General features: G+C 38.6%; 1 protein-coding gene across 2 annotated transcripts; it reads left to right on the forward strand.

Moving 5' to 3' along the window:
* Positions 1-8: 8 nt before the first annotated feature.
* LOC120111829 (enhancer of mRNA-decapping protein 4-like) lies at positions 9-21,825 on the forward strand. 2 transcript variants are annotated; one of them, XM_039129737.1, is made up of 12 exons: positions 9-1,056; positions 3,022-3,071; positions 3,158-3,314; positions 3,518-3,736; positions 8,241-8,369; positions 8,606-10,225; positions 15,426-15,785; positions 15,866-15,985; positions 20,284-20,454; positions 20,579-20,740; positions 20,920-21,045; positions 21,245-21,825. In XM_039129737.1, the coding sequence occupies exons 1-12, from the start codon at positions 184-186 to the stop codon at positions 21,551-21,553; spliced, it is 4,296 nt and encodes a 1,431-aa protein (XP_038985665.1). In that variant the 5' UTR covers positions 9-183; the 3' UTR covers positions 21,554-21,825. The 2 variants fall into 2 exon arrangements, with proteins under 2 accessions (XP_038985665.1, XP_038985664.1); XM_039129736.1 differs by having other exon boundaries at positions 10-1,056; positions 20,917-21,045.
* Positions 21,826-22,386: the final 561 nt, after the last annotated feature.

Here is a 22,386-nt window from a genome sequence, read left to right on the forward strand (position 1 = left end):
TCCCTTCGTACTCTCGTCTTCTCCACTTCGCTGTTCTCATTCTCCTCAGTCTCCCCCCCACCCCTCCCAGATCTCTTAATCTACGCGCCCCCCCGGTCCGGCGCACGATAGCCTGAGCCACCGCTAAACCCTACTCTCCGCTGCCCGCCTCCGCCGCGATCGGAGCCATCGTCGCCACCGCCGATGGCCTCCCCTGCCGGAAACCCCAACCCCTCCGGCCCCTTCGAGCTCCACAAGCTCTTCAAGCCCCCCAACCCCAGTCCTAACGCTAACCCTAGCTCCCCTTCTCCCATCCCCCCGCCCTCCTCCTACGGCGCGGCCCCGCCGTCGGCGTACCCCTCGCCGCCCACCGGCGCTGCCCCGCCGTCGGCGTACCCCTCGCCGCCCACCGGCGCCTCCACGCCGTCGGCGTACCCCTCGCCGCCTCCCGGCGCCTTCTCCTACCCCCCCACCACCCCGCCGTTCCATCACCATCCCTTCCTCCATTACCCCCACGAGCCTCTCCACCGCCCCATTGTCTCCTACCCCGCTGCCCCTCCCCACTTCCCCAGCCCTAACTCAAGCCCTAATCCTAGCCCTAACCCTAGCCCCGGCGCGAACCCCGGCGCCCGCCTGATGGCGCTTCTGGGCAACGCCGCCCCCTCCCACCTCGAATCCGCGGCCTCGATGCCTCCTGCATCCTCCATGCCGTCGGAATTCTCCCCCCCGGTGAACCCGCCGATCCTCCATGCCGTCCCTTCCGCGCCGCCGGCGACCCTGGCCGTGGTGGGCCAGCCGGCACCGGCGAGGCTGCCGAGCAGCAAGATGCCGAGAGGAAGGCACCTGGGGGGCGGGGACCGGGCGGTGTACGATGTCGACTCGCGGCTGCCGGGGGAGTCCCAGCCGCCCCAGCTCGAGGTCACTCCGATCACCAAGTACACGTCGGATCCTGGGCTTGTTTTGGGTCGCCAGATCGCCGTCAACCGAACGTACATCTGCTATGGGCTCAAGCTTGGCGCGATCCGCGTGCTCAACATCAACACAGCGCTAAGATCGCTTCTCCGGGGGCACACTCAGGTTTGATCTCAGAGAAATTTCTGAACTTCTGCTATCTTCCTTCTCGGTGGATGATTCATAGGTTGATTTGATCTCCAAGTGTGTACGGTCCCTGTTATTACCGGATTTAGATGGTAGTGTAATCGATATGATTTGGGTATTTGAAAGTAAGGCCAAACTAAAATTTTGGCAGGGAGGGTGAAATATGGTACCGAGGCAGTTTTAACTGGCTTTCGAGGTTTGTTGTTTTGTAGCTGTTCAGATATTGTGAAAAGTCTATTCACTCTTTAATTTGGTTTGGTCATGGTGCTTGTTGATTTGTGAGTGCTTATATGTTGTTGTGCTTGATACCATCCTTGTTTTTGTGAGAAAGAAATAACTGTAAGTTTTTGTGAGAAAGCAATAATCATATCTATGACTGCTGAAGAGAACAAAATTTGGAGCTGCTTACCATGTTTTACTTGAAGTCTGTTCAGGTCATCTGTCTTGTATATAAAGTGAGTCAAGTTGGAAGTTGTCATAATTGTGTAATTAATGCAAAATACTAGTTGAATAACTGAAAGACGATATCTTAACTGTAATGATTGAAACTCGGAGAGGAAAAAATTTCTAATAGATCTATGTGGATTTGCTGGAGCTGTTCATGTATTTGGAAGCATGTCCTGCTTGGTGTAATCTAGGGTGTTCTATTGCATTATATGGCAATAGGGATCATATAAGTTGGGTAGTTGAGAGAATGATCATACGATATTGTGATTTTGCTGTGAATGATTTGAAGCTGGGAGAACGTTGGTCGAGCTTTGCAATTTCCACCTCTCGAGGATGCTATGTGAACAGCCTGGGCATTTGCAGATGTAGAAATGCTTGGCGAATGAAAAATAATAAAATTGAGCCCAAATAGTTGGGATAGGGCCTAATGGCTATGTTTACGCTTGTTGATATCGCTATGATTTAGCTATTCATAGTTATTATGATCATTATCCTGCTGATACGCATCGACTGATATGGGAAAGTTAGTATCCTGCTGATATGTGTTGGCTGATATACTTTGAACTATTTGGGCAGCTTCTAAAGCACTCTATATAGTGGGCGGGTGATTCAACTTTGTTATCAAGGAAAAAACAGACACACACACACACAGAGAGAGAGAAAGAGACCATGATAGGCATGGAGAGTATTTTTGGAGATGACAGAACCATAGCAGGGTGTTGAGTTTTTTTTTTTTTGTGGAGAATGATAGACATACAAACCTATTCCTTTGTCAACTGTGTTTAGTTCATGCAATAGTTATAATCATGTGTGTGCATGTGTGTGTTTTTTCTTTTTTATTTGATGAATTTGTATCACCAGACAATTGGAAGAAGAGCTGCACTGTTTCTTAGGTGTGGGAATCAGATCTTCTTGTCTGATAATGTATATTTTTGGCACCCAACTTTTGAGTGTATGGCAGCTTGAATTCCATATGGTGATATGTGTAAAATTTTTCATATTTATGCATCCTAGGATTTTTCCCAATAATGATCCATAGCAGTTTTCATAATTATACTTAATCTTTATTTTCCTGCTTAATTTGCATCAAAAGAGCAATACAATCTCCATGTGTAACACCGCCTTTGTGTGTAAACTTTTTTTTTTTACTCATCAGCTGCTATTAACTCTTATATATTATTATAATATTGTTTGCATGGATGGATATTCCAAGTCTGCTGACATGTGTTAACTTATTCTTAAGTGATTGCTTATTTTGCAACTTCCTTTTTTTCCCTCTTAATGGAAGAAGTTAATGCTGCCTATACTACCTCATTTATGTGGAGTGAAAACTGAATTCATGCATAAGATGTTGTCAAGTCATTAGGTATTACTTATGGCATTTTATATGCTTTCTTCCCTCTTACACTCTAGTTAGAGGGACAATCTGCAGAGCTGCTTATGTGAAGGTCTTTATGATTGGCATTTTTGAACTCACTGGATTTGCATTTTCTCCAGAGGGTTACGGACATGGCTTTCTTTGCTGAAGATGTCCACTTTCTTGCCAGGTATTCTTCCACTTGTGTTCTATCAGTTTCTTCCGTTATCTTTCATCCACAATTTATTGGCAGTTTGCTTATTCTATGTTTTGCAGTGCGAGTGTAGATGGGAGGGTTTTTGTATGGAAGATTGATGAAGGACCTGATGAGGACAATAAGCCACAAATAACAGGAAAAATCATAATTGCCATTCAGATTGTAGGAGATGGAGAATCATATCATCCACGAATTTGTTGGCACTCTCACAAACAAGTAAAACCATCATTTATAGTAGCGCCATCTCATGGATACTTTTTTAAACAGCTTTATTTGGATAAATGTACTCAATCACTATATTTTTCATGGTCTATCTAGCTTGGAAAGATGCATCTGCTATGTATTATTCTGCGTAGATGATATTTCTGCAGTGTTATATGTGAATCTCATACTTCTGGTCTTCAATAACTGTTCTGCAGGAAATTTTATTTGTCGGAAATGGAAATCGTGTGCTAAAAATTGACATAACAAAAGTGGGAAGAGGAAAAGAATTTTCTGCAGAGGAACCTCTTAGATGCCCAATTGAGAAGCTGATTGATGGAGTGCATTTTGTGGGCAGACATGATGGGGAAGTGACAGATTTGTCAATATCTCAATGGATGACAACTCGTTTAGCTTCAGCATCAAAAGATGGCACGGTTTGTACTTATGCCTGAAAATCTTCTTGATAATTGTAAGGTTGATTTTCTAACATAAGGGGAATAGAAAGAATCATGATTGTGATATATAGAAGAACTTGCTGCTGTTACTTTCCTCTGGTTTTTTGTAAAGCTTGGCAGTGCATAATTACCTGGAAAAAATGCATGTTCCTTGATGTGGATTCTCAAAATTTTTGCCAACTTTAGATGATCTACTTTACTCTCCAAATGGTTATGCCAACGTATGCTGTACCGGCCTAAATCGGGCGGTACGGAGCATATCATATCGTACCGGTTAGATATCGGTAGCTGCTACAGGTGGCGTACTGACGCTTGGTTCGTCAAAAAAATATCCGGTATGGGTAGCGTACTGACACTCGGTTCGTCAAAAAAATTTCATACTGTATCGTATTGATACTGTGCTAGTGTGGCACCGGTACGGAGTCCGGTACCGAGATGGCGAACCTTGGGTCATGCCATTGTTTTTTTGGCTGGCATGAAAAGTTGCTTTTTTCATCCTTTTTTTTATATGTTTATCTTACATGCGCCAAAGCTATCCATAGCTATATTATTATGGCTACGTATTTGGTTGCCTGCTATATTCTGTCTAGCTAAGATTTTCAGCCTTTTCATGTTGGTGCTTAAACAACATTTTGAAACCACATGGTGTTTTGGTACGATCATGCTGAGTATCTATTAGTATTAGCTATTATACTAATATTTGAGCAATGCAAATTCCGATGGATAATGCAATTGTATGATTTTGCAAACTTCATCTGAAATTCTTTTCATATTGATGTTAAACTTTAGATGCTTTGGATATCACATATGAACAATTCAATAATTGTTTGATGTAGCTCAGATTCTGTTGGTTTATGTGGATGTATGATTTCACAAACTTTTATCTGAGATTTTTGCACATTGCTGTTAAAATTTAGATGGCTTGGACATTACATCTCAGTAAATTACTGCTATGCTCCTTACAATGTTTATATGACCAGAATTGTCATGTCTCATGTATTGTAGAATTATCTGCTTTCGAACAGTTGTATCCCCACAATTGTCAGTCTGTCCTGTTACTCTACTGTTAATTGGATGCGAAGGTATAAATATAATAGAGAACAACTGATCTTGTTATATGACTTTTTCCTTATCATGTGCTGGCACATTATTGTTGTTGCCCTACTTAATGTAAGGATTGGAGTATCACATGCTGGTGGTGTGCCAATCTAGCACCGGCATGTATGCATGGTGTCTGTGCCATGCCATGTGGAACCATTCTAGTGCTTGACATACTTTGGCATTTTAGCATGTCAAGTACTGGCAGGCAACCGGCACAATTCTGCTGTCGTATGCTGGCAAGTTGTTGTTAGAGTATATATCTCATCATGCACTGCTGACCTGGCTCTTAAATCCATGTTTTGGTGCATGATTTTTTTCTTTGGCTTTTAATGGCAAGATGAATGAGATGCATATTGATTGCGAATGCTTGAAGTTTCATTTATGCAAATATTTGCATGTGCTTATGATGATACAATTGCGGTTTTCTTCATTTAATAGCAACGGTAGCAAGACAGGCAAATATTGATCCATTGTTCCTTTACTTGGGATCAATTCCTTTTGTCCGTATCTTTTTAAACTTGTAAAGGTTAACCTAGTTTTTGATGTTCAACTAGATTTGCCATTGTTTATGTTGTTTACAGATGATATCTTTTTAGCTGGTAATAGGAGGCTATAGTGGATGCTAATGGAATTTATGGAGGGAAATTGTGGATCATGAGAGTTTTAAATCAATAGAACTCAAACAAAGATTATTGAATTCAACATCAGTGAAAATATAAATGAAAATGAGGCCTTGGTTGAAATTGATGGCTAAGAGATACTACAGTGTGATCTTATTTTTTACAAGGAATCCACTATATAGATGAATGTGGAGATAGATGATGAAGATATATCTTATAGATGAAAGGCCAGTCGAATAGAGGTGCTGGATGTATAGTGTATAATTATACCCTCTAAGACTTGGATCAGAAGGACAACTAAGCTTGCAATATTTTATGTTTTACATATTGGGCATGGGCTAAACACATGAGATGGATATACTAGAAAAATGAATGATGGGATGTGTCAAATATCTTGTGAAGTCAGGAAGAAAGGGTGAGGAGTACAAAGGAAGTATTTCCCACTGCTTGAAGATAAATCAATGGAGAAATGATTGAGATGGTTTGGTGTTCGGTACAATGTTTTGAGGAATTGTTGTGGTGGGAGGAACTCATATATGTTGAAGGGGTCTAGAAATGAGGAGGAGACCAACTTGGTAACACGAATAAACTTCTCAGAGAGGATGTTGGTTAGTTTGCAATGATGATGCAGTAGTGTGAATGATTGGCAAAGAAGATTCGTATATCTTAACAAAAAAAAAATAACATTGGGGTAGAGTATGATGGTTATGACACATCTTATTTTCTTATGTCCAACTTGTCGCACAAACCTTTTATTAGCCTGCAAATGCCCTACTATATCAAGGTTGTTGGAAGAATTCTACGGACCTGGTTAATCTAGTTAAGTCAGTATATCCTCTACACACACACACACACACACATATATATATATATGTATTTATATATGTATATGTATACATGTATGTATATATATGTGCATATGTGTATATATAACAATATATATATATATATGTATATGTATATGTATGAATGTATATGTATATGTATCTATGGATGTATGTATGTATCTATGTATGTATGTATGATTGCATAGTATGCCTTAGCAGCTCAAACTTAATAGTGTTGCAGATTACCTATGTTACTATTGTTGCTACATGATATTGTTGCTCAACCATTATGTAGCTGTCCCTTGTACTAATCAGCATTTGCTGTTGGTTCCCATCACAAGCCTAAAGTCATGTTTTGAAATTTGGCTAGTTTTGAGTTGAGTTACCAAATTCCACTTTTGGCGTCGGTCAACTGACCAATTACATATTCATGTTTCACATGAGAACTGTCCTTCAGTTAATATTCTGTATTCATCCGAAAGAATTTAATTATATGCCTTGTTAGTATCCCCTTTATTTCTATTAAGTCAAAATAGGAAAGAGAAGAATGAAACATGTTCTAGTAAAGCTTGAAAAATTCGAAAGAGTCTAGTCCGATATCAGGTACCAAGTGAAGGAGAGGAAACAAAAGAGAAACAGAGGAAGGAACAGAAGGATTTAAGACGAAGGGTTAGGTAGCACTGGAAATTCCGACATGACTACGAGGTTCCAGCATGTAAATGGTTTCACTCCTAGGTCTATATTAACCGCATCTTTTGTTATATCAATTATCAAATACACCATTTTGTCTCATGCATGCTATAAACAATGTGCTCCATGTCTGATTTTCAAATTGTAATATTTAAGTCAATTTTCTTTTCTGGATTTCCCTTTTTTTCCTTTTAAAATGCCAAGATTTTTCTTTTAAGTTGTACACGAGCAGTGGTGCAAGTGTTTTGAATGGTCTTCGTTATCAGTTAGGTCATTAGAATTTTAAGAGTAGTACTCTGCAAGTGTAGCTTTTAGGTGGAAGTAGATTTTATTTAATTTTACCTGATGATTGATAACTTTATGTGGCCTTTATTAAGAAATTATACTACCAAACTTTTTTGATGCACCTTTAAATTGTTTATAGTTTAATCATGATATGAACATATCAAAAATGTAGGTCCTTCAACCCCTGGAAGGCCACTGGATTTTGACACAGGGTCAGCAGTACGCATAATAGAAAAGCACAAGTAGGGGGAAACAAGGCTTTAGGATCCCTTGGGATTTATCCGATAAGAATTCTTGTGTGAACTGCTGGAAAATTTGTTGGGATGTAGATGAAGACATTGGACTAAGAAGCAACAGAGCTACGACTAAATACACAGCTGGTTCCGGATTTTCATTCTTGTACATTGGGACAGTTATGCTATGGCTGCAAAGCAACCTTTTGGTCATGTACTGATTATAATTGATGACTTTGTTAGGTCAATCCTAGTTGGAGGATATCATTGAATTGATATCTGTTGTTCTCGATAGTTTTTGTACTGAAACTTGATTTGATTTTGTTGGATGTTTGCTATTATATTTAGGACAATCCAAAGCTCGACTTTTAGATGGTGGTGCCTGATTTACGCTGCCAGGAGTAATGGTAGCTATTTTAGCTTGTTTTTACCCCCACAGGGGTGAGAAGATCCATTGTGTTTCAGGGCTTCATCATCCACACCCTTTCTTTTCTTCGAGGAGTTTCTATGCAGTTCTGTTTTGTATGATATAACATTTTGCCTTATCACAATGGTTGAGATCTCTTCCTATCACCTTTTGAGCATTGACTGCTTCAATGTTTTAGTGGGAAAATATGTAGGACATAGCTTTGCTATTTTTTGAGGCATTTATGTTCATCAAGTCTTACTTAAAGATTTTTTTGTTGCTATATATTGGTTTCCTTTTTAATCTCCCCCAATACTTCAGGTTAAGATCTGGGAAGATCGTAAAGCAGTTCCCCTTACAACTTTAAGGCCGCATGATGGTCAAGCTGTCAATTCAGTCATATTCTTGACATCGCCTCAAAGACCTGATCACATTAATCTCATCACAGCGGTATGTGTCCTTTGACTTCATTTAAGATGCCTCCAAAATAAACAAGATATTGTTTGATATTCATGTTTTTGGATTTTCTGTTACTATTTCAGATTTATTAGCTTAAAGAAACTGTAGCAATTTGCTGTAGAATTATCATGTTTTATGCTATTTCTTTTGATGCAATTAGTAGTTCATTGCAGTTGCAGTTTCTTATTACAGCAGACACATCTCTAATTGGTTGTCATTTGTCTCAGGGTCCTCTGAATAGAGAAGTGAAACTATGGGCATCTGCTGGTGATGAAGGTTGGCTGTTGCCGGGTGATTCTGAAGCATGGCAATGCACTCAGACTTTGAACTTGAGAAGTTCTTCAGAACCTCGGCTTGAGGAGGCATTTTTTAACCAAGTTGTGGTTTTGCCTCGAGCAAGCCTTATAATACTTGCAAATGCTAAAAAGAATGCTATATATGCAATTCATGTAGACTATGGTCCATATCCAGCAGCTACATGCATGGACTATATAGCAGACTTTACTGTTGCAATGCCTATTTTGAGTCTTACTGGAACGAATGACTGCCTTCCTGATGGGGAACAGGTGGTTCAAGTTTACTGTGTCCAGACACAGGCTATTCAGCAGTATGCATTGGATTTATCGCAATGTTTGCCTCCGCCGAGTGATAATGTTGCATTGGGGAGGGATCCTTGTGTCTCACGTGTTTTTGACACACCTAGTTTGGAGGGAGTAGCAGTTTCAGAACCATCCCGTGGACCTATGGTTAGTGATCTTCCTGTAGGAAGTGCTTCACCCAAATGCCCAACTGATAGCAGCATTGAGGATCCATCTGTAACTTCATATCCTGTAACCTCAATAGCTTCAGAGGTTAACAGTATTCATGAACTGTCTTCATCGAATGTTGATGTGAAGCCCAGTGCTCCTCCACTTCCAAGTTCAGATGCTGATGCTGCAAATGTTGTATCTTCTCCTGTTCCCTTGAATTTAGACCTTGCAGGAAGACTACCTGCCTTGAAAAGCCCTCCAAAAGGTTTTGAGCAGGTACCAACACTCGGTGACCGTGATGTTGACCCATCAAATGTTGATTTTTCAGTTGATAGGAAAGTGGACACTGTTATCACAAGTACACCTGATGTTCCTTCCATGAATGAGAACTTAGGAAAGGATGATTCTAAAGCTGGTCAAAATGATATTTCTATGGTGCCAAATCCTCGTTTTATGTTTAAGCTGGGTGGCAACACAACACACCTAGTAACTCCATCTGAAATCTTATCAGGTGCTATATCTTCATCTGACAGCAGCAATGTCAATCAAGGTCCAAAAGATGAGGAAGTAAGGGTTCCAGATGCGCTTGCTAATAATAAATTGGAGAATGTAGAGGGGGAAGTTAAAGTTACGGGCGAGAGTAGATCAAGCCAGAACGGGGAATTTGATTCTCAGAAAGAGGCTCAAGTTGCTCCTGCAGAGAGCAAGGAGAAATCCTTCCAAATTTCAGAACCAAACATTGAGATGGCCAGTGAATGTTCGGCAGTAACTGAAACTTGCAATGTGGATGAATCTCAACCTGTTGAAGACATAGCTGTTGCCGAGTCATTGGAACAGCGTCCAAGTACTGGCGAGGAAGAAATGCAAAACAGCACAAAAGATATGCCTGAAAAGGTGGCAGAATCTGTTGGAGCTGCAGCACCTGCTGCCAAAGGGAAGAAATCAAAGGGAAAGCAGTCTCAAGCTTCTGGATTATCATCTCCTTCCTTGAGTCCTTTTAACTCCACTGATTCTTTATATGAACCAGGGAGCAGTACAGGCACTCCTGCTGATGCTGTGTTTCCTCAAGTTCTGGCAATGCAGGATATGCTGAACCAGGTGATTTTGACCAGCTATTTGAAGTTGTAGAATACATGATTATTTCTGAAATTTCTTAGCACTTGGTTATGAATACTGAACAACTCTATTTACATTGTGCATTATGAAAAGTATTGTTTGGTCAACTACCAAAAAGAAATGCATAGTTTGGTTAAGAAAATCATCATTCCTATGGAATATATAGTGGACTCATGAAGTTCTTTTCTTTTTTTTCCTTGAAGTGTATTACTTCTGCTATCAGGTTTGTTAACATCTGTCATTTAATAAATCAATCACTTATTGGCATGTCTAGATCATTGTTTGTGCCTTGCAATACTTTGTTTTGAAAAATTGGATATGGTTTTGTCAAACCTCAGTTGATTAATTGCCAGTCATCATGCTCACTGTTCAAATTTTGTTTCAAGCATTTTCAGAAAATGTTATGTTTTTTAGCCTTTTTAAATTCAATGTAGATTTTGTGCTAGCCATTTTTGAACAGAGAAAATGGTTCTGCATTGTCTGTTGAGAATTGCAGTATTTATGCATTTTATACAATGTGCTAAGGGGGGAAGTATGTATTCATAAGATGTTTTTTGCTAGATTTTCTCCATTTTTAAAATTCTGATATGAATTAGGTGGCACTTTCATAATTGATACTCACTCTATCATTCATTTGTTTGCTATTTGTGCCTTTTGTGATACTAGCAACATGCGTGTGCAAATGCTCGTTTAGTTAGTAATTAATAGAACAAGAATTTATTGGAATGATTTTATCGCATCGACTAAAAATAAATATCTATAACATGGGCTAGGAAAATTTGATATAAAAGTCATATGAATGGTTTTGCAGATTGTATGATCTCAATTAACTTGGAGAACCATCAACTTCCAGCTAGAAGAGTCAAATTTGATTGCGAATTGGAGAGGGCTATCTCATCTTAGATTTAAGGTTTCTTAGAGCTTATGGGTTTTGGAATAGCAATGATGTTTGATTTTAAATCCAAGAGTCTGATATGCTTGTTGGATTAATTATTTAGGCCTACATGGTCCAGTGTATATATGATTTGGATGAACTCATTTCAAATTGACGTAGCCCAAAATGTTCTCAAATCCAATTCAATTAATTGATTAAATCCTCAATTAGTTATATGATTATGGTTGATCTAAGTGACATGGTCTTGGTGATATAGTTGGGATATGAATGAGATAGGTAGGCATGGAGTGATTAAGATGGGGTTTAGTTTTGCCAATTGGTTGAGCTAAATCTAAGACCGGCACATGCTAAAATCATCCAATGGTCAAACCTTTGTATGATAACTAGAATAACCTTCCTCCTTGTGACCGACAATTGCTTTGCCTTCAAAACAAATTTATTTTATTTTTCCATGTAAATTTTGCTAAGAACTGATGGGACTATCTTAGACGATCTTTTAGTTCCCAAAATTGGGAGTGTATGATATGTTGCATGATAGTTAGCTCAATTTTTTGTAATAAGACAATCACGACCAACGATTAATAACACAATCACCATGAGCCTCCCAGAACCAGGTGGAGATTTCAAGAATAACAGTTGGGATTCATCATATGCACTAGAGAAAAATATCTGGGTGGAAGGTTGAGGAATTCTAGATGCACTTCACTATTGCCCATTTTCGTGACTCACATACCTATTCTAATACTAAACTAAAAACTTCCAAGTCATCCAGTCATCTCTCTCCACGTCTTCATATGCTAAAATAGGTTTTTCTTTTTTTGAAAGCAACCTGGTTTGCTGACAATTTCCACTAGTCTTTGAATAAGATGGTTGAACTGGAAATAAACTCACCCAACTCTTTTCGCATATTAAATAAATATTTTTAAGATATTTTACTTGCACCTTTTTTTTGTTTTTTGTTTGGGGGGGGGGTTGCAAGACACATGCACCTCGTGTAACTAAGGGGTGTCATGCACACCAAGGATGTCATGAGAATGGATACATGTAGCATATGTTGGGATATGTTGCAACAGATGTACTTGTTGGTGTCTGAGAGAAGAGCTGGCTCTACCATTCATGCGAGATCTGAGGATGAGAAGGATAAGGGTCCTCACAGAGTTGCACGCTGGCAAGAGCATATATAGCTTGTTGGATCAGGGAAACAAGATGATATATATATATATATATATATATATATATATATATATATATATATATATATATATATATATGCATATATATATGTGTGTGTGTGTGTGTGTGTAAGTATATATATGTATATATATTATATAAGAATTTTGATTTTATTAGTAAAGTTAGGTCCCTGTAGCAATTTTCAGAAGAGCGATGTATGAAAGGAAGAGCCGTGAGATCTTAAAGTTGAGTTAGGATTTGAGGTATCACAGGAAGTTTAGTGTTTGGACTTGGGATGGCTCTAAATTGGAGTTTGATTTAGTCAAACTATTAGTCTCTTGTCAAGAAGAGCCTTCTCTGTATGATCAACCAAGATTCAATCCGTGGCCCAGTGTGATGGACCCATTGCCACCATCACAAGAATCATGAAATGTCTGCAAACTCGCAGCCAAACTCTAGAAATATTGGACTTGTGGTATTAGTTGTTTTTCTACAAAATTAGGGTTCTTTGGTTAGATTCAAGGATCACTGCTGGACATAAATAATTGGCATTTTTATATATAGTATATATGTATAGTTAAGTAACTAAACAAATTTAGGGTAGTCCTTGGTGCATTAATAAGGTTGCTCTATTATGATCTGGGTCACAGATTTGAAACACGAAAATAGTCTCTTTGTATGTGGGGGTAAGGCTGTGTACACTAACTCTCCCCCAACCCTCGGTAGGAGCCTTGTACACTAGGACGTCCTTTAAATAACTAAACGAATTTAAAAAATAAGGGAATACAAAAGATAAAAGAAGTTCAATCCTAGTTGCCTAGGTATCTATACTATAATTTTTCAAATTTTGGAATTATTTATTCTGATTCTGTTGTCATTTTTTCTACCAAAAATGTCCTTATGCTTATACTAGAATACATAACAGGCTATTATTTTTAAAAAAGTACCGACTATTTAAAAAAGAACATGGAAATTCTGGCTCTTGAAGACGGAAATAGAAATAATTAGATTATATCCCCTATGTTTATGGAGGCAAGTTTATGGTGTCCTCTATTCCTCGCGGATCCAGACCTAGATTGATTCTAATCCCCTTTCTGAAGAGCGATATTACGAAGGGGAGAAAAAGACACAAGAGAGATCCCATTATTCTCTTTACTGTATAATATGAATTAAAAGTTTATATTTATTTCTTTTTGAATGTGCATTGCATGTGTCTAGTTTCTATTAGTATCATAAATTTTAAGAGATGTTTCCTGCCTATTGTATATTTATCTAGACTATCAAATATAATTGTGTATAAGGTTTGGGACAACCTTCAAGAAGTTCATTAGTCTTTTCATGGAGATCAGAAAACTATTCTGATCTCCATGTTTTCCTTTTCTCGTTACCCAATAAATTTCGTTCTTTGTGCTGGCATCTGCTATTTAGTCACTCTGGGGATACTTGTGTTTGGCATGAAGTATCCTTACATACAACAAGCATTGGTCATATAAACTTCTTAGTAGGTATGTATTCATAACCATGTCATTATCATTTCTTAGCACCATTTTCTTACCTGAATTGTCTGAGAAGATTCCATCAAAGATTCAGGTTTGTCGTTTGCACTGATGGTTGTAGTGATGTAATGTTCTCAATGTATAGGAGATTTCCCATTTCAAAAGTTTGCTCAAAATACAATTCGTGCTAAGGAACTTTGTTTCCTTAGCTAAGAAATTTGTCATCTGTTCCTTAATAGTGGGTTTGCTTCATTTTGTTTCAAAAATTAGCTTTTACTCTGCTAGCAACCATGTCAAAATCTTTCTTTCCAATAATTCTAAGGGTAGAATTTTTCATTACACAGTTCACTTCCAAGGTTGTAGGTATAGATTTGATGCATACTTACTGTAAGTAGGAAATGTATCACATTATCCTTGCCAGGTAGTGATTTCTGAGGTAGCGATTTGTTGGTTTTCATTCCTTCAAACATCATATATATTGTATATATGAGAGATTTCTGTGGATCACATTTTTTATTCCAATCGCTTGTTGAGATCTTCGTAGCCATTACTAATTAACAGTAGAACCTCTTTCCTTGATGTGCTTTAATCAATACAAAAATCAGCCTGATGTCTTATCAATGACAATCACCTGTGAGTTTGAACATCTTGTTATTAGAAAATTTTGAGAGGAGTAAGGCTTAGATATGTACATCTTTTGTGGGTGGGGGTGAGGGGAGGGTGCAAAGCTATTCTGTCTAGCGAGAGTGATCAGAGAATATTTTCTCCAATTGGCAATTCTTCAGAGAATGTCCCAAAATAATTTCTGAAATCTGGTAACATCTTGCCACGACATCATCGTGATGTAATTCTATCCTCCATGTGCTTTGAAATGTTTCCACAAGATCATGGTCACCAAGAACTCCATTTCCAATGCTGGATCTATTTTTGTTCCCCAAATGTATCCTTCAACTCAATATCTCCCTCCATATTATTCATGTCTATTAGTGGTTGAGTGCATGGAAGAACTGGTCATAGGAAAATAGTAGGAAGCAAGAACATGAAAGGGGGTAAGCTAGTCTTTCTTCGTAATCTCTTGTGGGCAGTTCAATAGTTGATTTGAGCCTGTATGACATATTATTTTTTTATACCCCTTCTCATCTATTGATTATATGAAATCAACATAACTGGACTGCCTATAGTTGGCCATGGCCGTGCTAGGGGATTCATAATAAGAGATGATTGTAGTATGACTCTTTTAAATCACATTTGTACCATGTTAAAAAATGTATATAGCATACACTGCAACCTTTTGAAAGTGGATCTTGGCTGCTAGATCAGAAAAGGCTGGCAGTGTTATCAATTAAATTTTTAGATAATTTTAACAGGAAAACCTTGGGTGTATTCTTGAATGTATTATTTCAAGTCATGGTCGAGATTGCAAGAAATGGAGTGGATTCTGCTAGGATTTTAGAAAGCTTGGCTTTGGTGGTTTTGGCTATTCAAAGATACAATGACCATTTAGTTATGTCTGAACAGTATTTGATGGTGGTTTGTTGTTGCTATAAATAGATAACTAGCATACTTCTGTTAGTCCATTCATTCTGTCATCTGACTTCAGAAATGGCCAATATTGCAGCTTATGACCACGCAAAAGGAAATGCAAAAGCAGATGAGTGTGATAATGGCTGTTCCTGTCACCAAAGAAGGCAAAAGAGTGGAGATGGCCTTGGGACGGAGCATAGAGAAAGCTGTCAAGGCCAATTCTGATGCTTTGTGGGCCCGTTTCCAGGAGGAAAATGCCAAACATGAGAAGCTAGAGAGAGAACGAACACAGCAGATAACAAGTTTGATCACAAACTGTATGAACAAGGATTGGCCTGCCATGTTGGAAAGGGCATTAAAGAGAGAAATCCCTGCAGTCGGGCAAGTCATAGTTCGTGCAAGTACACCAATTATTGAAAAAACAATTTCTTCAGCAATAACTGACTCATTTCAGGTTTGATTCAATTACTAGCTCACTGTTTTGGCTGGAATTCAATCCGCCCATTGGTGTCTTATTGATCCCCTTGTTTTCAGAGAGGGGTTGCAGACAAAGCAGTCAATCAGTTGGAGAAGTCTGTCAATTCAAAACTTGAAGCTACAGTGGCTAGGCAAATCCAAGCACAATTCCAAACTTCTGGGAAGCAAGCTCTTCAGGTATGCAAGCTTGGTGAGAGAGGTCTTTTGCAGCTATCTAGTTTGTAGCCTGCCATGATCACCTGTTTATAGATCCAACCATAGGTTTATCCCTATTGTATAAAAAACTTTTATCTGTTAGTTTCTTTGATGGAGGGACATCACAATATGATAACTAGCCGAATGAAGTGGAGAGGTGCTTCTGGGTTTTTTTGGGACCAACACATCTGAGTGTCACTAAGCGAAAATTTATAGAACAGCAGAGGCTAGAAATACTAGACAGTAAAGAATGTCCTTGGAAAAACCAAGATGAGACAGAAATGAGCTAGTTAGATGACTCTGGTAAAACTAGAAAAGATAAAGCGAAAGATTGGTAAAATAGGAGTTACAATGGTTGAGGACAAAGCAGCAGAGCAGCTCTGAAGATTGTATGGGCATATAGTATGAAAATATAATTTGTTACTGTGGAGAAGAGATACTTAAATTATTGATGAAAATTATCGACATAATTGAGGAAGAGTACAGAATGACCAATACATGCCGTGCAACCCAAGTGAAAAATTTATAGAACAGTGCTGAGACTAGAAATAGTAGAGAATAATGAATGTCCAAAGAAAAACCAAGATATGATGGAAATGAGAATAGTTAGATAAGTATGCATGGTAAAACTAGAAAAGGTAAAGTGAAAGATTGGTAAATTAGAGATGTAGGAGTTGCACTGGTCGAGGACAAAGCAGCATAGCGTATGGGCACATAGAATGAAAATCTAAGAAGTTACTGTTGAGGAGAGATTCTTAAATTATTGATGAAATTATTGACGTAACTAAGGAAGATCACCAAATGACCTAAGGTAGTGCAGGTTGAAGATGTGAGAAAAGATCTGAAAAGGCTTGCAACAACAGTGGTCTTAGCCACCAATTGAAATAATTGGAAAGGGGGTTGATAGAGCTAATCTCCAATGGTTGTCTTGTGACAAGGCTTGATGATCCGGGTCTGCTGAATTGGGCCAAAACGCCTGGTTTAGGCAGTACCGAGCCGACTCGGTGCGAAACCAGGTTGGTTCGGTATTTCAATTCGGTTCCGGTCCTTTACTGGCCAGAAACTTTTTTGAACCGGTCGAAATCGGTCCTTTATCGGCCGGAATCGGCCTGTTCGATGCCGACTCGGTGCGAACCGCCTTTATCGGCCAAAATCGGCCTGTTCGATGCCGACTCGGTGCAAACAGGCCGGTTCGCACCAAGTCAACCCAGTTGAAATCGGGTTGACTCAGGCATTATTGCTATTGTGGCATTATTGTCATAGTGGCAGGCACTGTGGCATCAGGTGGCGTTGGGAAGGCCTAAGAAGGCCTTTCTAACGGAATTTGAAAGCGGCTCTGCCGCTTCTTCTCTCCAAAAAAATCTACAAACAATACCGATTTAGGCTATCAAAAGAAAGATCCAAGGCTAAATAAGGTGTGCTTCCTCTCTCCTGTCTTTTCTTCTTTTTTTGGAGGGAGCTTGAAAAAACAGCTTCAAAATTGTAAAATAAAAAGAGATCATGCCAAAATTTTTGATTTAGGCTTGATTTTTTTATATATTATAGATCTATGGATGATGTACATGCCGGCACAAAAATTTTTAATTTTTGGATATATATAATTTTTAAAAATTAAAAATATATTTTTGGATTAAAAAAGAATAGATTTTTTAAAAATAAATAAAAATAAAAAAAATGTAAAATCAGAAACGTATTTAGGAGCATGCAAGTTACTCTCTATAAAAATTTGGTATTCATTTATTCAAGTTTTGATGCGATTATGTAGACAGTAGCTTAGGCCTAATTTGAAAAAAAAAGAAATAAGTAGCCTTTGATGCATGTCTGAGGGTCTAGAAAAATATATATAGCATCCATTATTAGGTTCTACGTAGATCTGAGCTGAAATTAAATTTTTAAAATATTAATATTTAATTTTTTAAAATTTTAAAAATAATTAAAAAATATTATTAATGCCAAAAAATACAAAATATTAGTAGGATGTATGACATAATTCAGAAATAATTTTTGAGCTAGAAATCATATTTTTCTGAATTTACAATATATAAATATTTTTAAAAACTAAAAATTATGAAAAATATATAATTAATGCAAAAAATTACGAAAAATTAGTAGTACATATTACATAATTCAGAAGTAATTTCTGAGGTAGAAACCATCCTTTTCCGAATTTAAGATATATAAATATTTTTCAAAATTTAAAATTATTAAAAATATATAAATAAATAAAAAATATGAAAAAATAGGGTTATGTATTAGATAAATCAGATGTATTTTTAAGATAAAAAATATTATTGTACGTGATAAACCTGCAAGAATGAAGCCATCAAGAAAAAAGGATCCAAATCGTGATATTCGCTGAAATCATGGGCAGATGCTCTTGGGCTGGCACCATTGGCAGTGTAACTGGTGCAACACAGAGTTCAACAGAGGGGTAACCAAATTGAAGCAGCACTTAGCAACTGGTTATCCCAACGTATCTGTACCATAAATGTCCACAGGAGGTTCGCCAGCTGATGAAAAAGAACTTCACTGATTTCAGAGCAGCGAAGAGAGTTGCCAAGAAGGCGGAGGTGGACCGCCGAGCGGTAGTGCCACCTTTCTGTTACTCCAGAAAGTTAAGAGACGTCCACTCTAGATGACGAAGTACAGATCCAGACTGCCATGTAGGTGAACCTGGATGATCAGTGGCAGCAGGATGAGATGGCCAGGCATAGGGCTCAATTTGGGCCTCGTACGAGTCGGGCATATCCAGAGTTCAGAAGGATCTCAGTCAGGGAGGTTGTCAGCAGAGGCGGTGGCCGAATTGAATTTATACTGGAGGCTTTTGGTAGTAAAAAGAAGTCATCCAGGGAGGGAGTGGAAAGGAGACCACTATTTATGAGAGCCGCAGGACGGTATTCGATTCGTCAGTCTTAGTGTATGTATGTTACACAGGATATGGACCACAGTGTAGAGCCCGCGTGACACAATTGCATATAGAAAACAAGTTCTTCGAGGTCATTTAGGAGGACACGATGCAGCTGCAAATGATCTTGCAGTGGAGTAGGATCAATAGACGTATTAGGTTCAAGCAGCCTATGATCCATACAGATACGTATATGGATATGCTGTATTTGAGGCATCTTTCGATAGCTACTATCGTACGCAGCTCGGAGCATTTTATGAGTCGGATTTTGCTGCCGACATATTCGAATAGGCCCCTCTACAACCGTATTATCAGCCAGAGGACACCTCTTAGAGCCAAAGCTTCAACGAGAGATCCCAAAGTGCTTATAACCTGACGCACATTGTTTATGGGATGAATGTACAAAACTACAACGCCCCTTGATTAGAGAGATGGGTTGATGTGCCTTCTGACTATGCTGATGATCTGAATATCTATGAGAGCCATCGCCACTCCGATCCGATTTTAGATATCGGTATGTATATTGTACTTTAAATATATGTAAGTGATTGTATTATTTTATAATTTTTATGTCACTACTTGATTTGAGGTTATTTTATCTTGTTTCTTATAGCATGCAACATCTCACTAATCATTTTATGTTTTGTATCATTTAAAAACAATAAAATACATCATTTAGGTTAAACGGGATCATAGAAACATCAAACAAACATCAAAAAATAGTGATGTAACTACTTGATTTGAGGTTATTTTATCTTGTTTCTTATAGCATGCAACATCTCACTAATCATTTTATGTTTTGTATTATTTTATAATTTTTATGTCACTACTTGATTTGAGGTTATTTTATCTTGTTTCTTATAGCATGCAACATCTCACTAATCATTTTATGTTTTGTATCATTTAAAAACAATAAAATACATCATTTAGGTTAAACGGGATCATAGAAACATCAAACAAACATCAAAAAATATCAATAAAATACCAAAAAAAAAAAATCAAAAAGAGTGATTACCGATTAAATATTCTTGAAAAGTTAAAAAAAATTGGATGTGCTGGTTCGGAACTGGCATGCCCTATACATACCGGTTCCGGTTTGGTACTGAACCATACCGGCCGTTGACCGGTATAGGTCTCTAGGTACCGGTTCGGCGGTCATGGTTATGGTTATGTAAGTGCAGTTTTAGTACTGTAAATCTAGAAGGGCATCTGTTTTCTGCCTTGTGATGTTTGAGCAAAAAATGAATTTGACTTTGCTGGTTTTTTTCCCACAGCCGTTAGCTACTGATTTCTTTTTGATTGCCACCGTTTTCTGCTTAGAAATTACAGGGCTAGTTTGGGTCTAAACAATTAATTCACTTGTGTGTACATGCAGGATTCATTAAAATCTTCTCTAGAATCCTCAGTGGCTCCTGCATTTGAGCAGTCTTGCAAAGCAATGTTTGAACAAGTAGATGCTGCATTCAGGAAAGGAATGACTGAACATACTGCTGCAGCACAGCAGCAACTTGAGGCATCACATACTCCACTTGCTCACACTTTGAGGGTAAGTGCTGTCAGTTCCGAATTAGTGATCATGAGGAGGTCGCATCTGGTATTGATATATTGAATTTACCTGTCATACAATTTATATTTTTAGTGATAACTTATTTTGTTTTTTGGTCCTGCAGGATGCAATCAATTCTGCATCAACAATCACTCAAAACCTTACCACTGAATTGATAGATGGCCAGCGGAAGCTTTTAGCTCTCCTTGCAGCAGGAAACACGAATGCATTGAATCCCATTTGTATGCAGCAAAACAATAGCCCAATGCCTGGTCTTCCTGAGATGGTAACACCCATCAATTTCCATTTTTGTTGGTCCTGCTTTTCTTTTACGTTTTTGTATTAGCCTTCTCCCTTTTGATCCTTCAATTGATTTTTGCAATCGTGGTCATTGCTTTCTCTGAATGTTGGCTTATTCAATGAGTATGCTAAGCTTATTCTTAGTGGGCCTTATTTGTACAGCAGGTGGAGGCACCTCTGGATCCAACAAAGGAACTAACAAGACTAATATCTGAACGGAAATACGAGGAAGCATTCACTATGGCTCTTCAAAGAAGTGACGTTTCCATTGTGTCTTGGTTATGCGCTCAGGTATAGCGTGCAGTCCTGCCTTTACATCAAGGAACATCACAAATATCGACTAATAGATGGATTAATGTTTGAGCCAGCAAATATTGGTGCAAGAAATGCTTTCACCTTCAGCTTTATTCATCTTAATGTTTCTGATTACTTACAAGTCTTAGCTGTCCCATTGTTCTTTTCTTTTTGCTCATAGTAGTGTGGTTTTCAGGTTGATTTGCATGCAATTTGTTCCACCGTTCCGCTTCCTCTGAATCAAGGAGTACTGCTAGCTCTTCTGCAGCAGTTAGCGTGTGATGTCAGCAATGAGACATCCCGCAAAGTGGGATGGATGACAGATGTAGCTGTAGCAATCAATCCAACAGACCCTATGATCACAGTGCATGTACGACCGATATTTGAGCAGGTCTATAACATACTGGCCCACCAAAGATCACTTCCCACAACCACGGCATCTGAAGCTACCAACGTCCGACTAATTATGCATGTTATAAATTCAGTATTGATGAGCTGTAAATGATCTCTACCCCTTGCCCCTTTTTCCTTTGTTATTGTGCAGAATCCTAGGGACTTGGTTTGTGGTTGAATCTTGTATAGAGAATGGGGGGAAGGAAAAGGAACAAAAAAAAGGGAGAAAAAAACAAGAGAGTTTAAGGGATTGTATGCTGTAAATTGTAGTAGTGTGAACCTGTCTTGCATCATTTTGTTGTGGTTATTTCTTCATCTTTGTTTGGAATGTGAACAAATCAATTCTAGAAGTAATTTGGATTGGTCTTCTGTCAACTTTTGTCATTTGGTGGTTGCTAATTGATTGCATTTCTTATATCATCTGCTTTTGTGTTTTTCATATGAGTATTCAAGAGATTGATTATGTGTTTTTCCCTGCATGCTCAACGCCACAGAGGCTTCAGAATTGTGATTACTTTCTGGTGGGTTTTCAGTTTTTCGGTCTGATGTCCCAAATCCGTTGGTTGGTCCAACACTTTTAAAGTTGGCTGGTCATCACATTGCATTTTGATTTGTGCTGGACTTGCATATTGTGATGGCCCGGTCAAGGCCTGGAAAGCTTGACCGGCCTAACTCGAGCTTGGCCTAGCCCAAGCTCCCATCAAGAAGGGGAAAAAAAAAGGGTCGAAGTAGAAGATTGTGATCCTCCGCGCAAATGGCCATTGTTAGGGAGGCACGGCTGCTGGGAGTTCCCCAGGGGACTGGTACCAACGGTTGGCGGTCGTTGGGGCCGTTGCAACCGGCAAACTGTTGATCGGATTCGTCGGTAAGTTGAGCTAACCTTCTCCTCCTAAAATCTACTATAAATGCCTTGATTTCCCTCCGTCCGATCAACCACCGAGCTCT

The sequence above is a fragment of the Phoenix dactylifera genome, chromosome 9 (genome assembly GCF_009389715.1).
Source record: "Phoenix dactylifera cultivar Barhee BC4 chromosome 9, palm_55x_up_171113_PBpolish2nd_filt_p, whole genome shotgun sequence".
Taxonomy (NCBI): domain Eukaryota; kingdom Viridiplantae; phylum Streptophyta; class Magnoliopsida; order Arecales; family Arecaceae; genus Phoenix; species Phoenix dactylifera.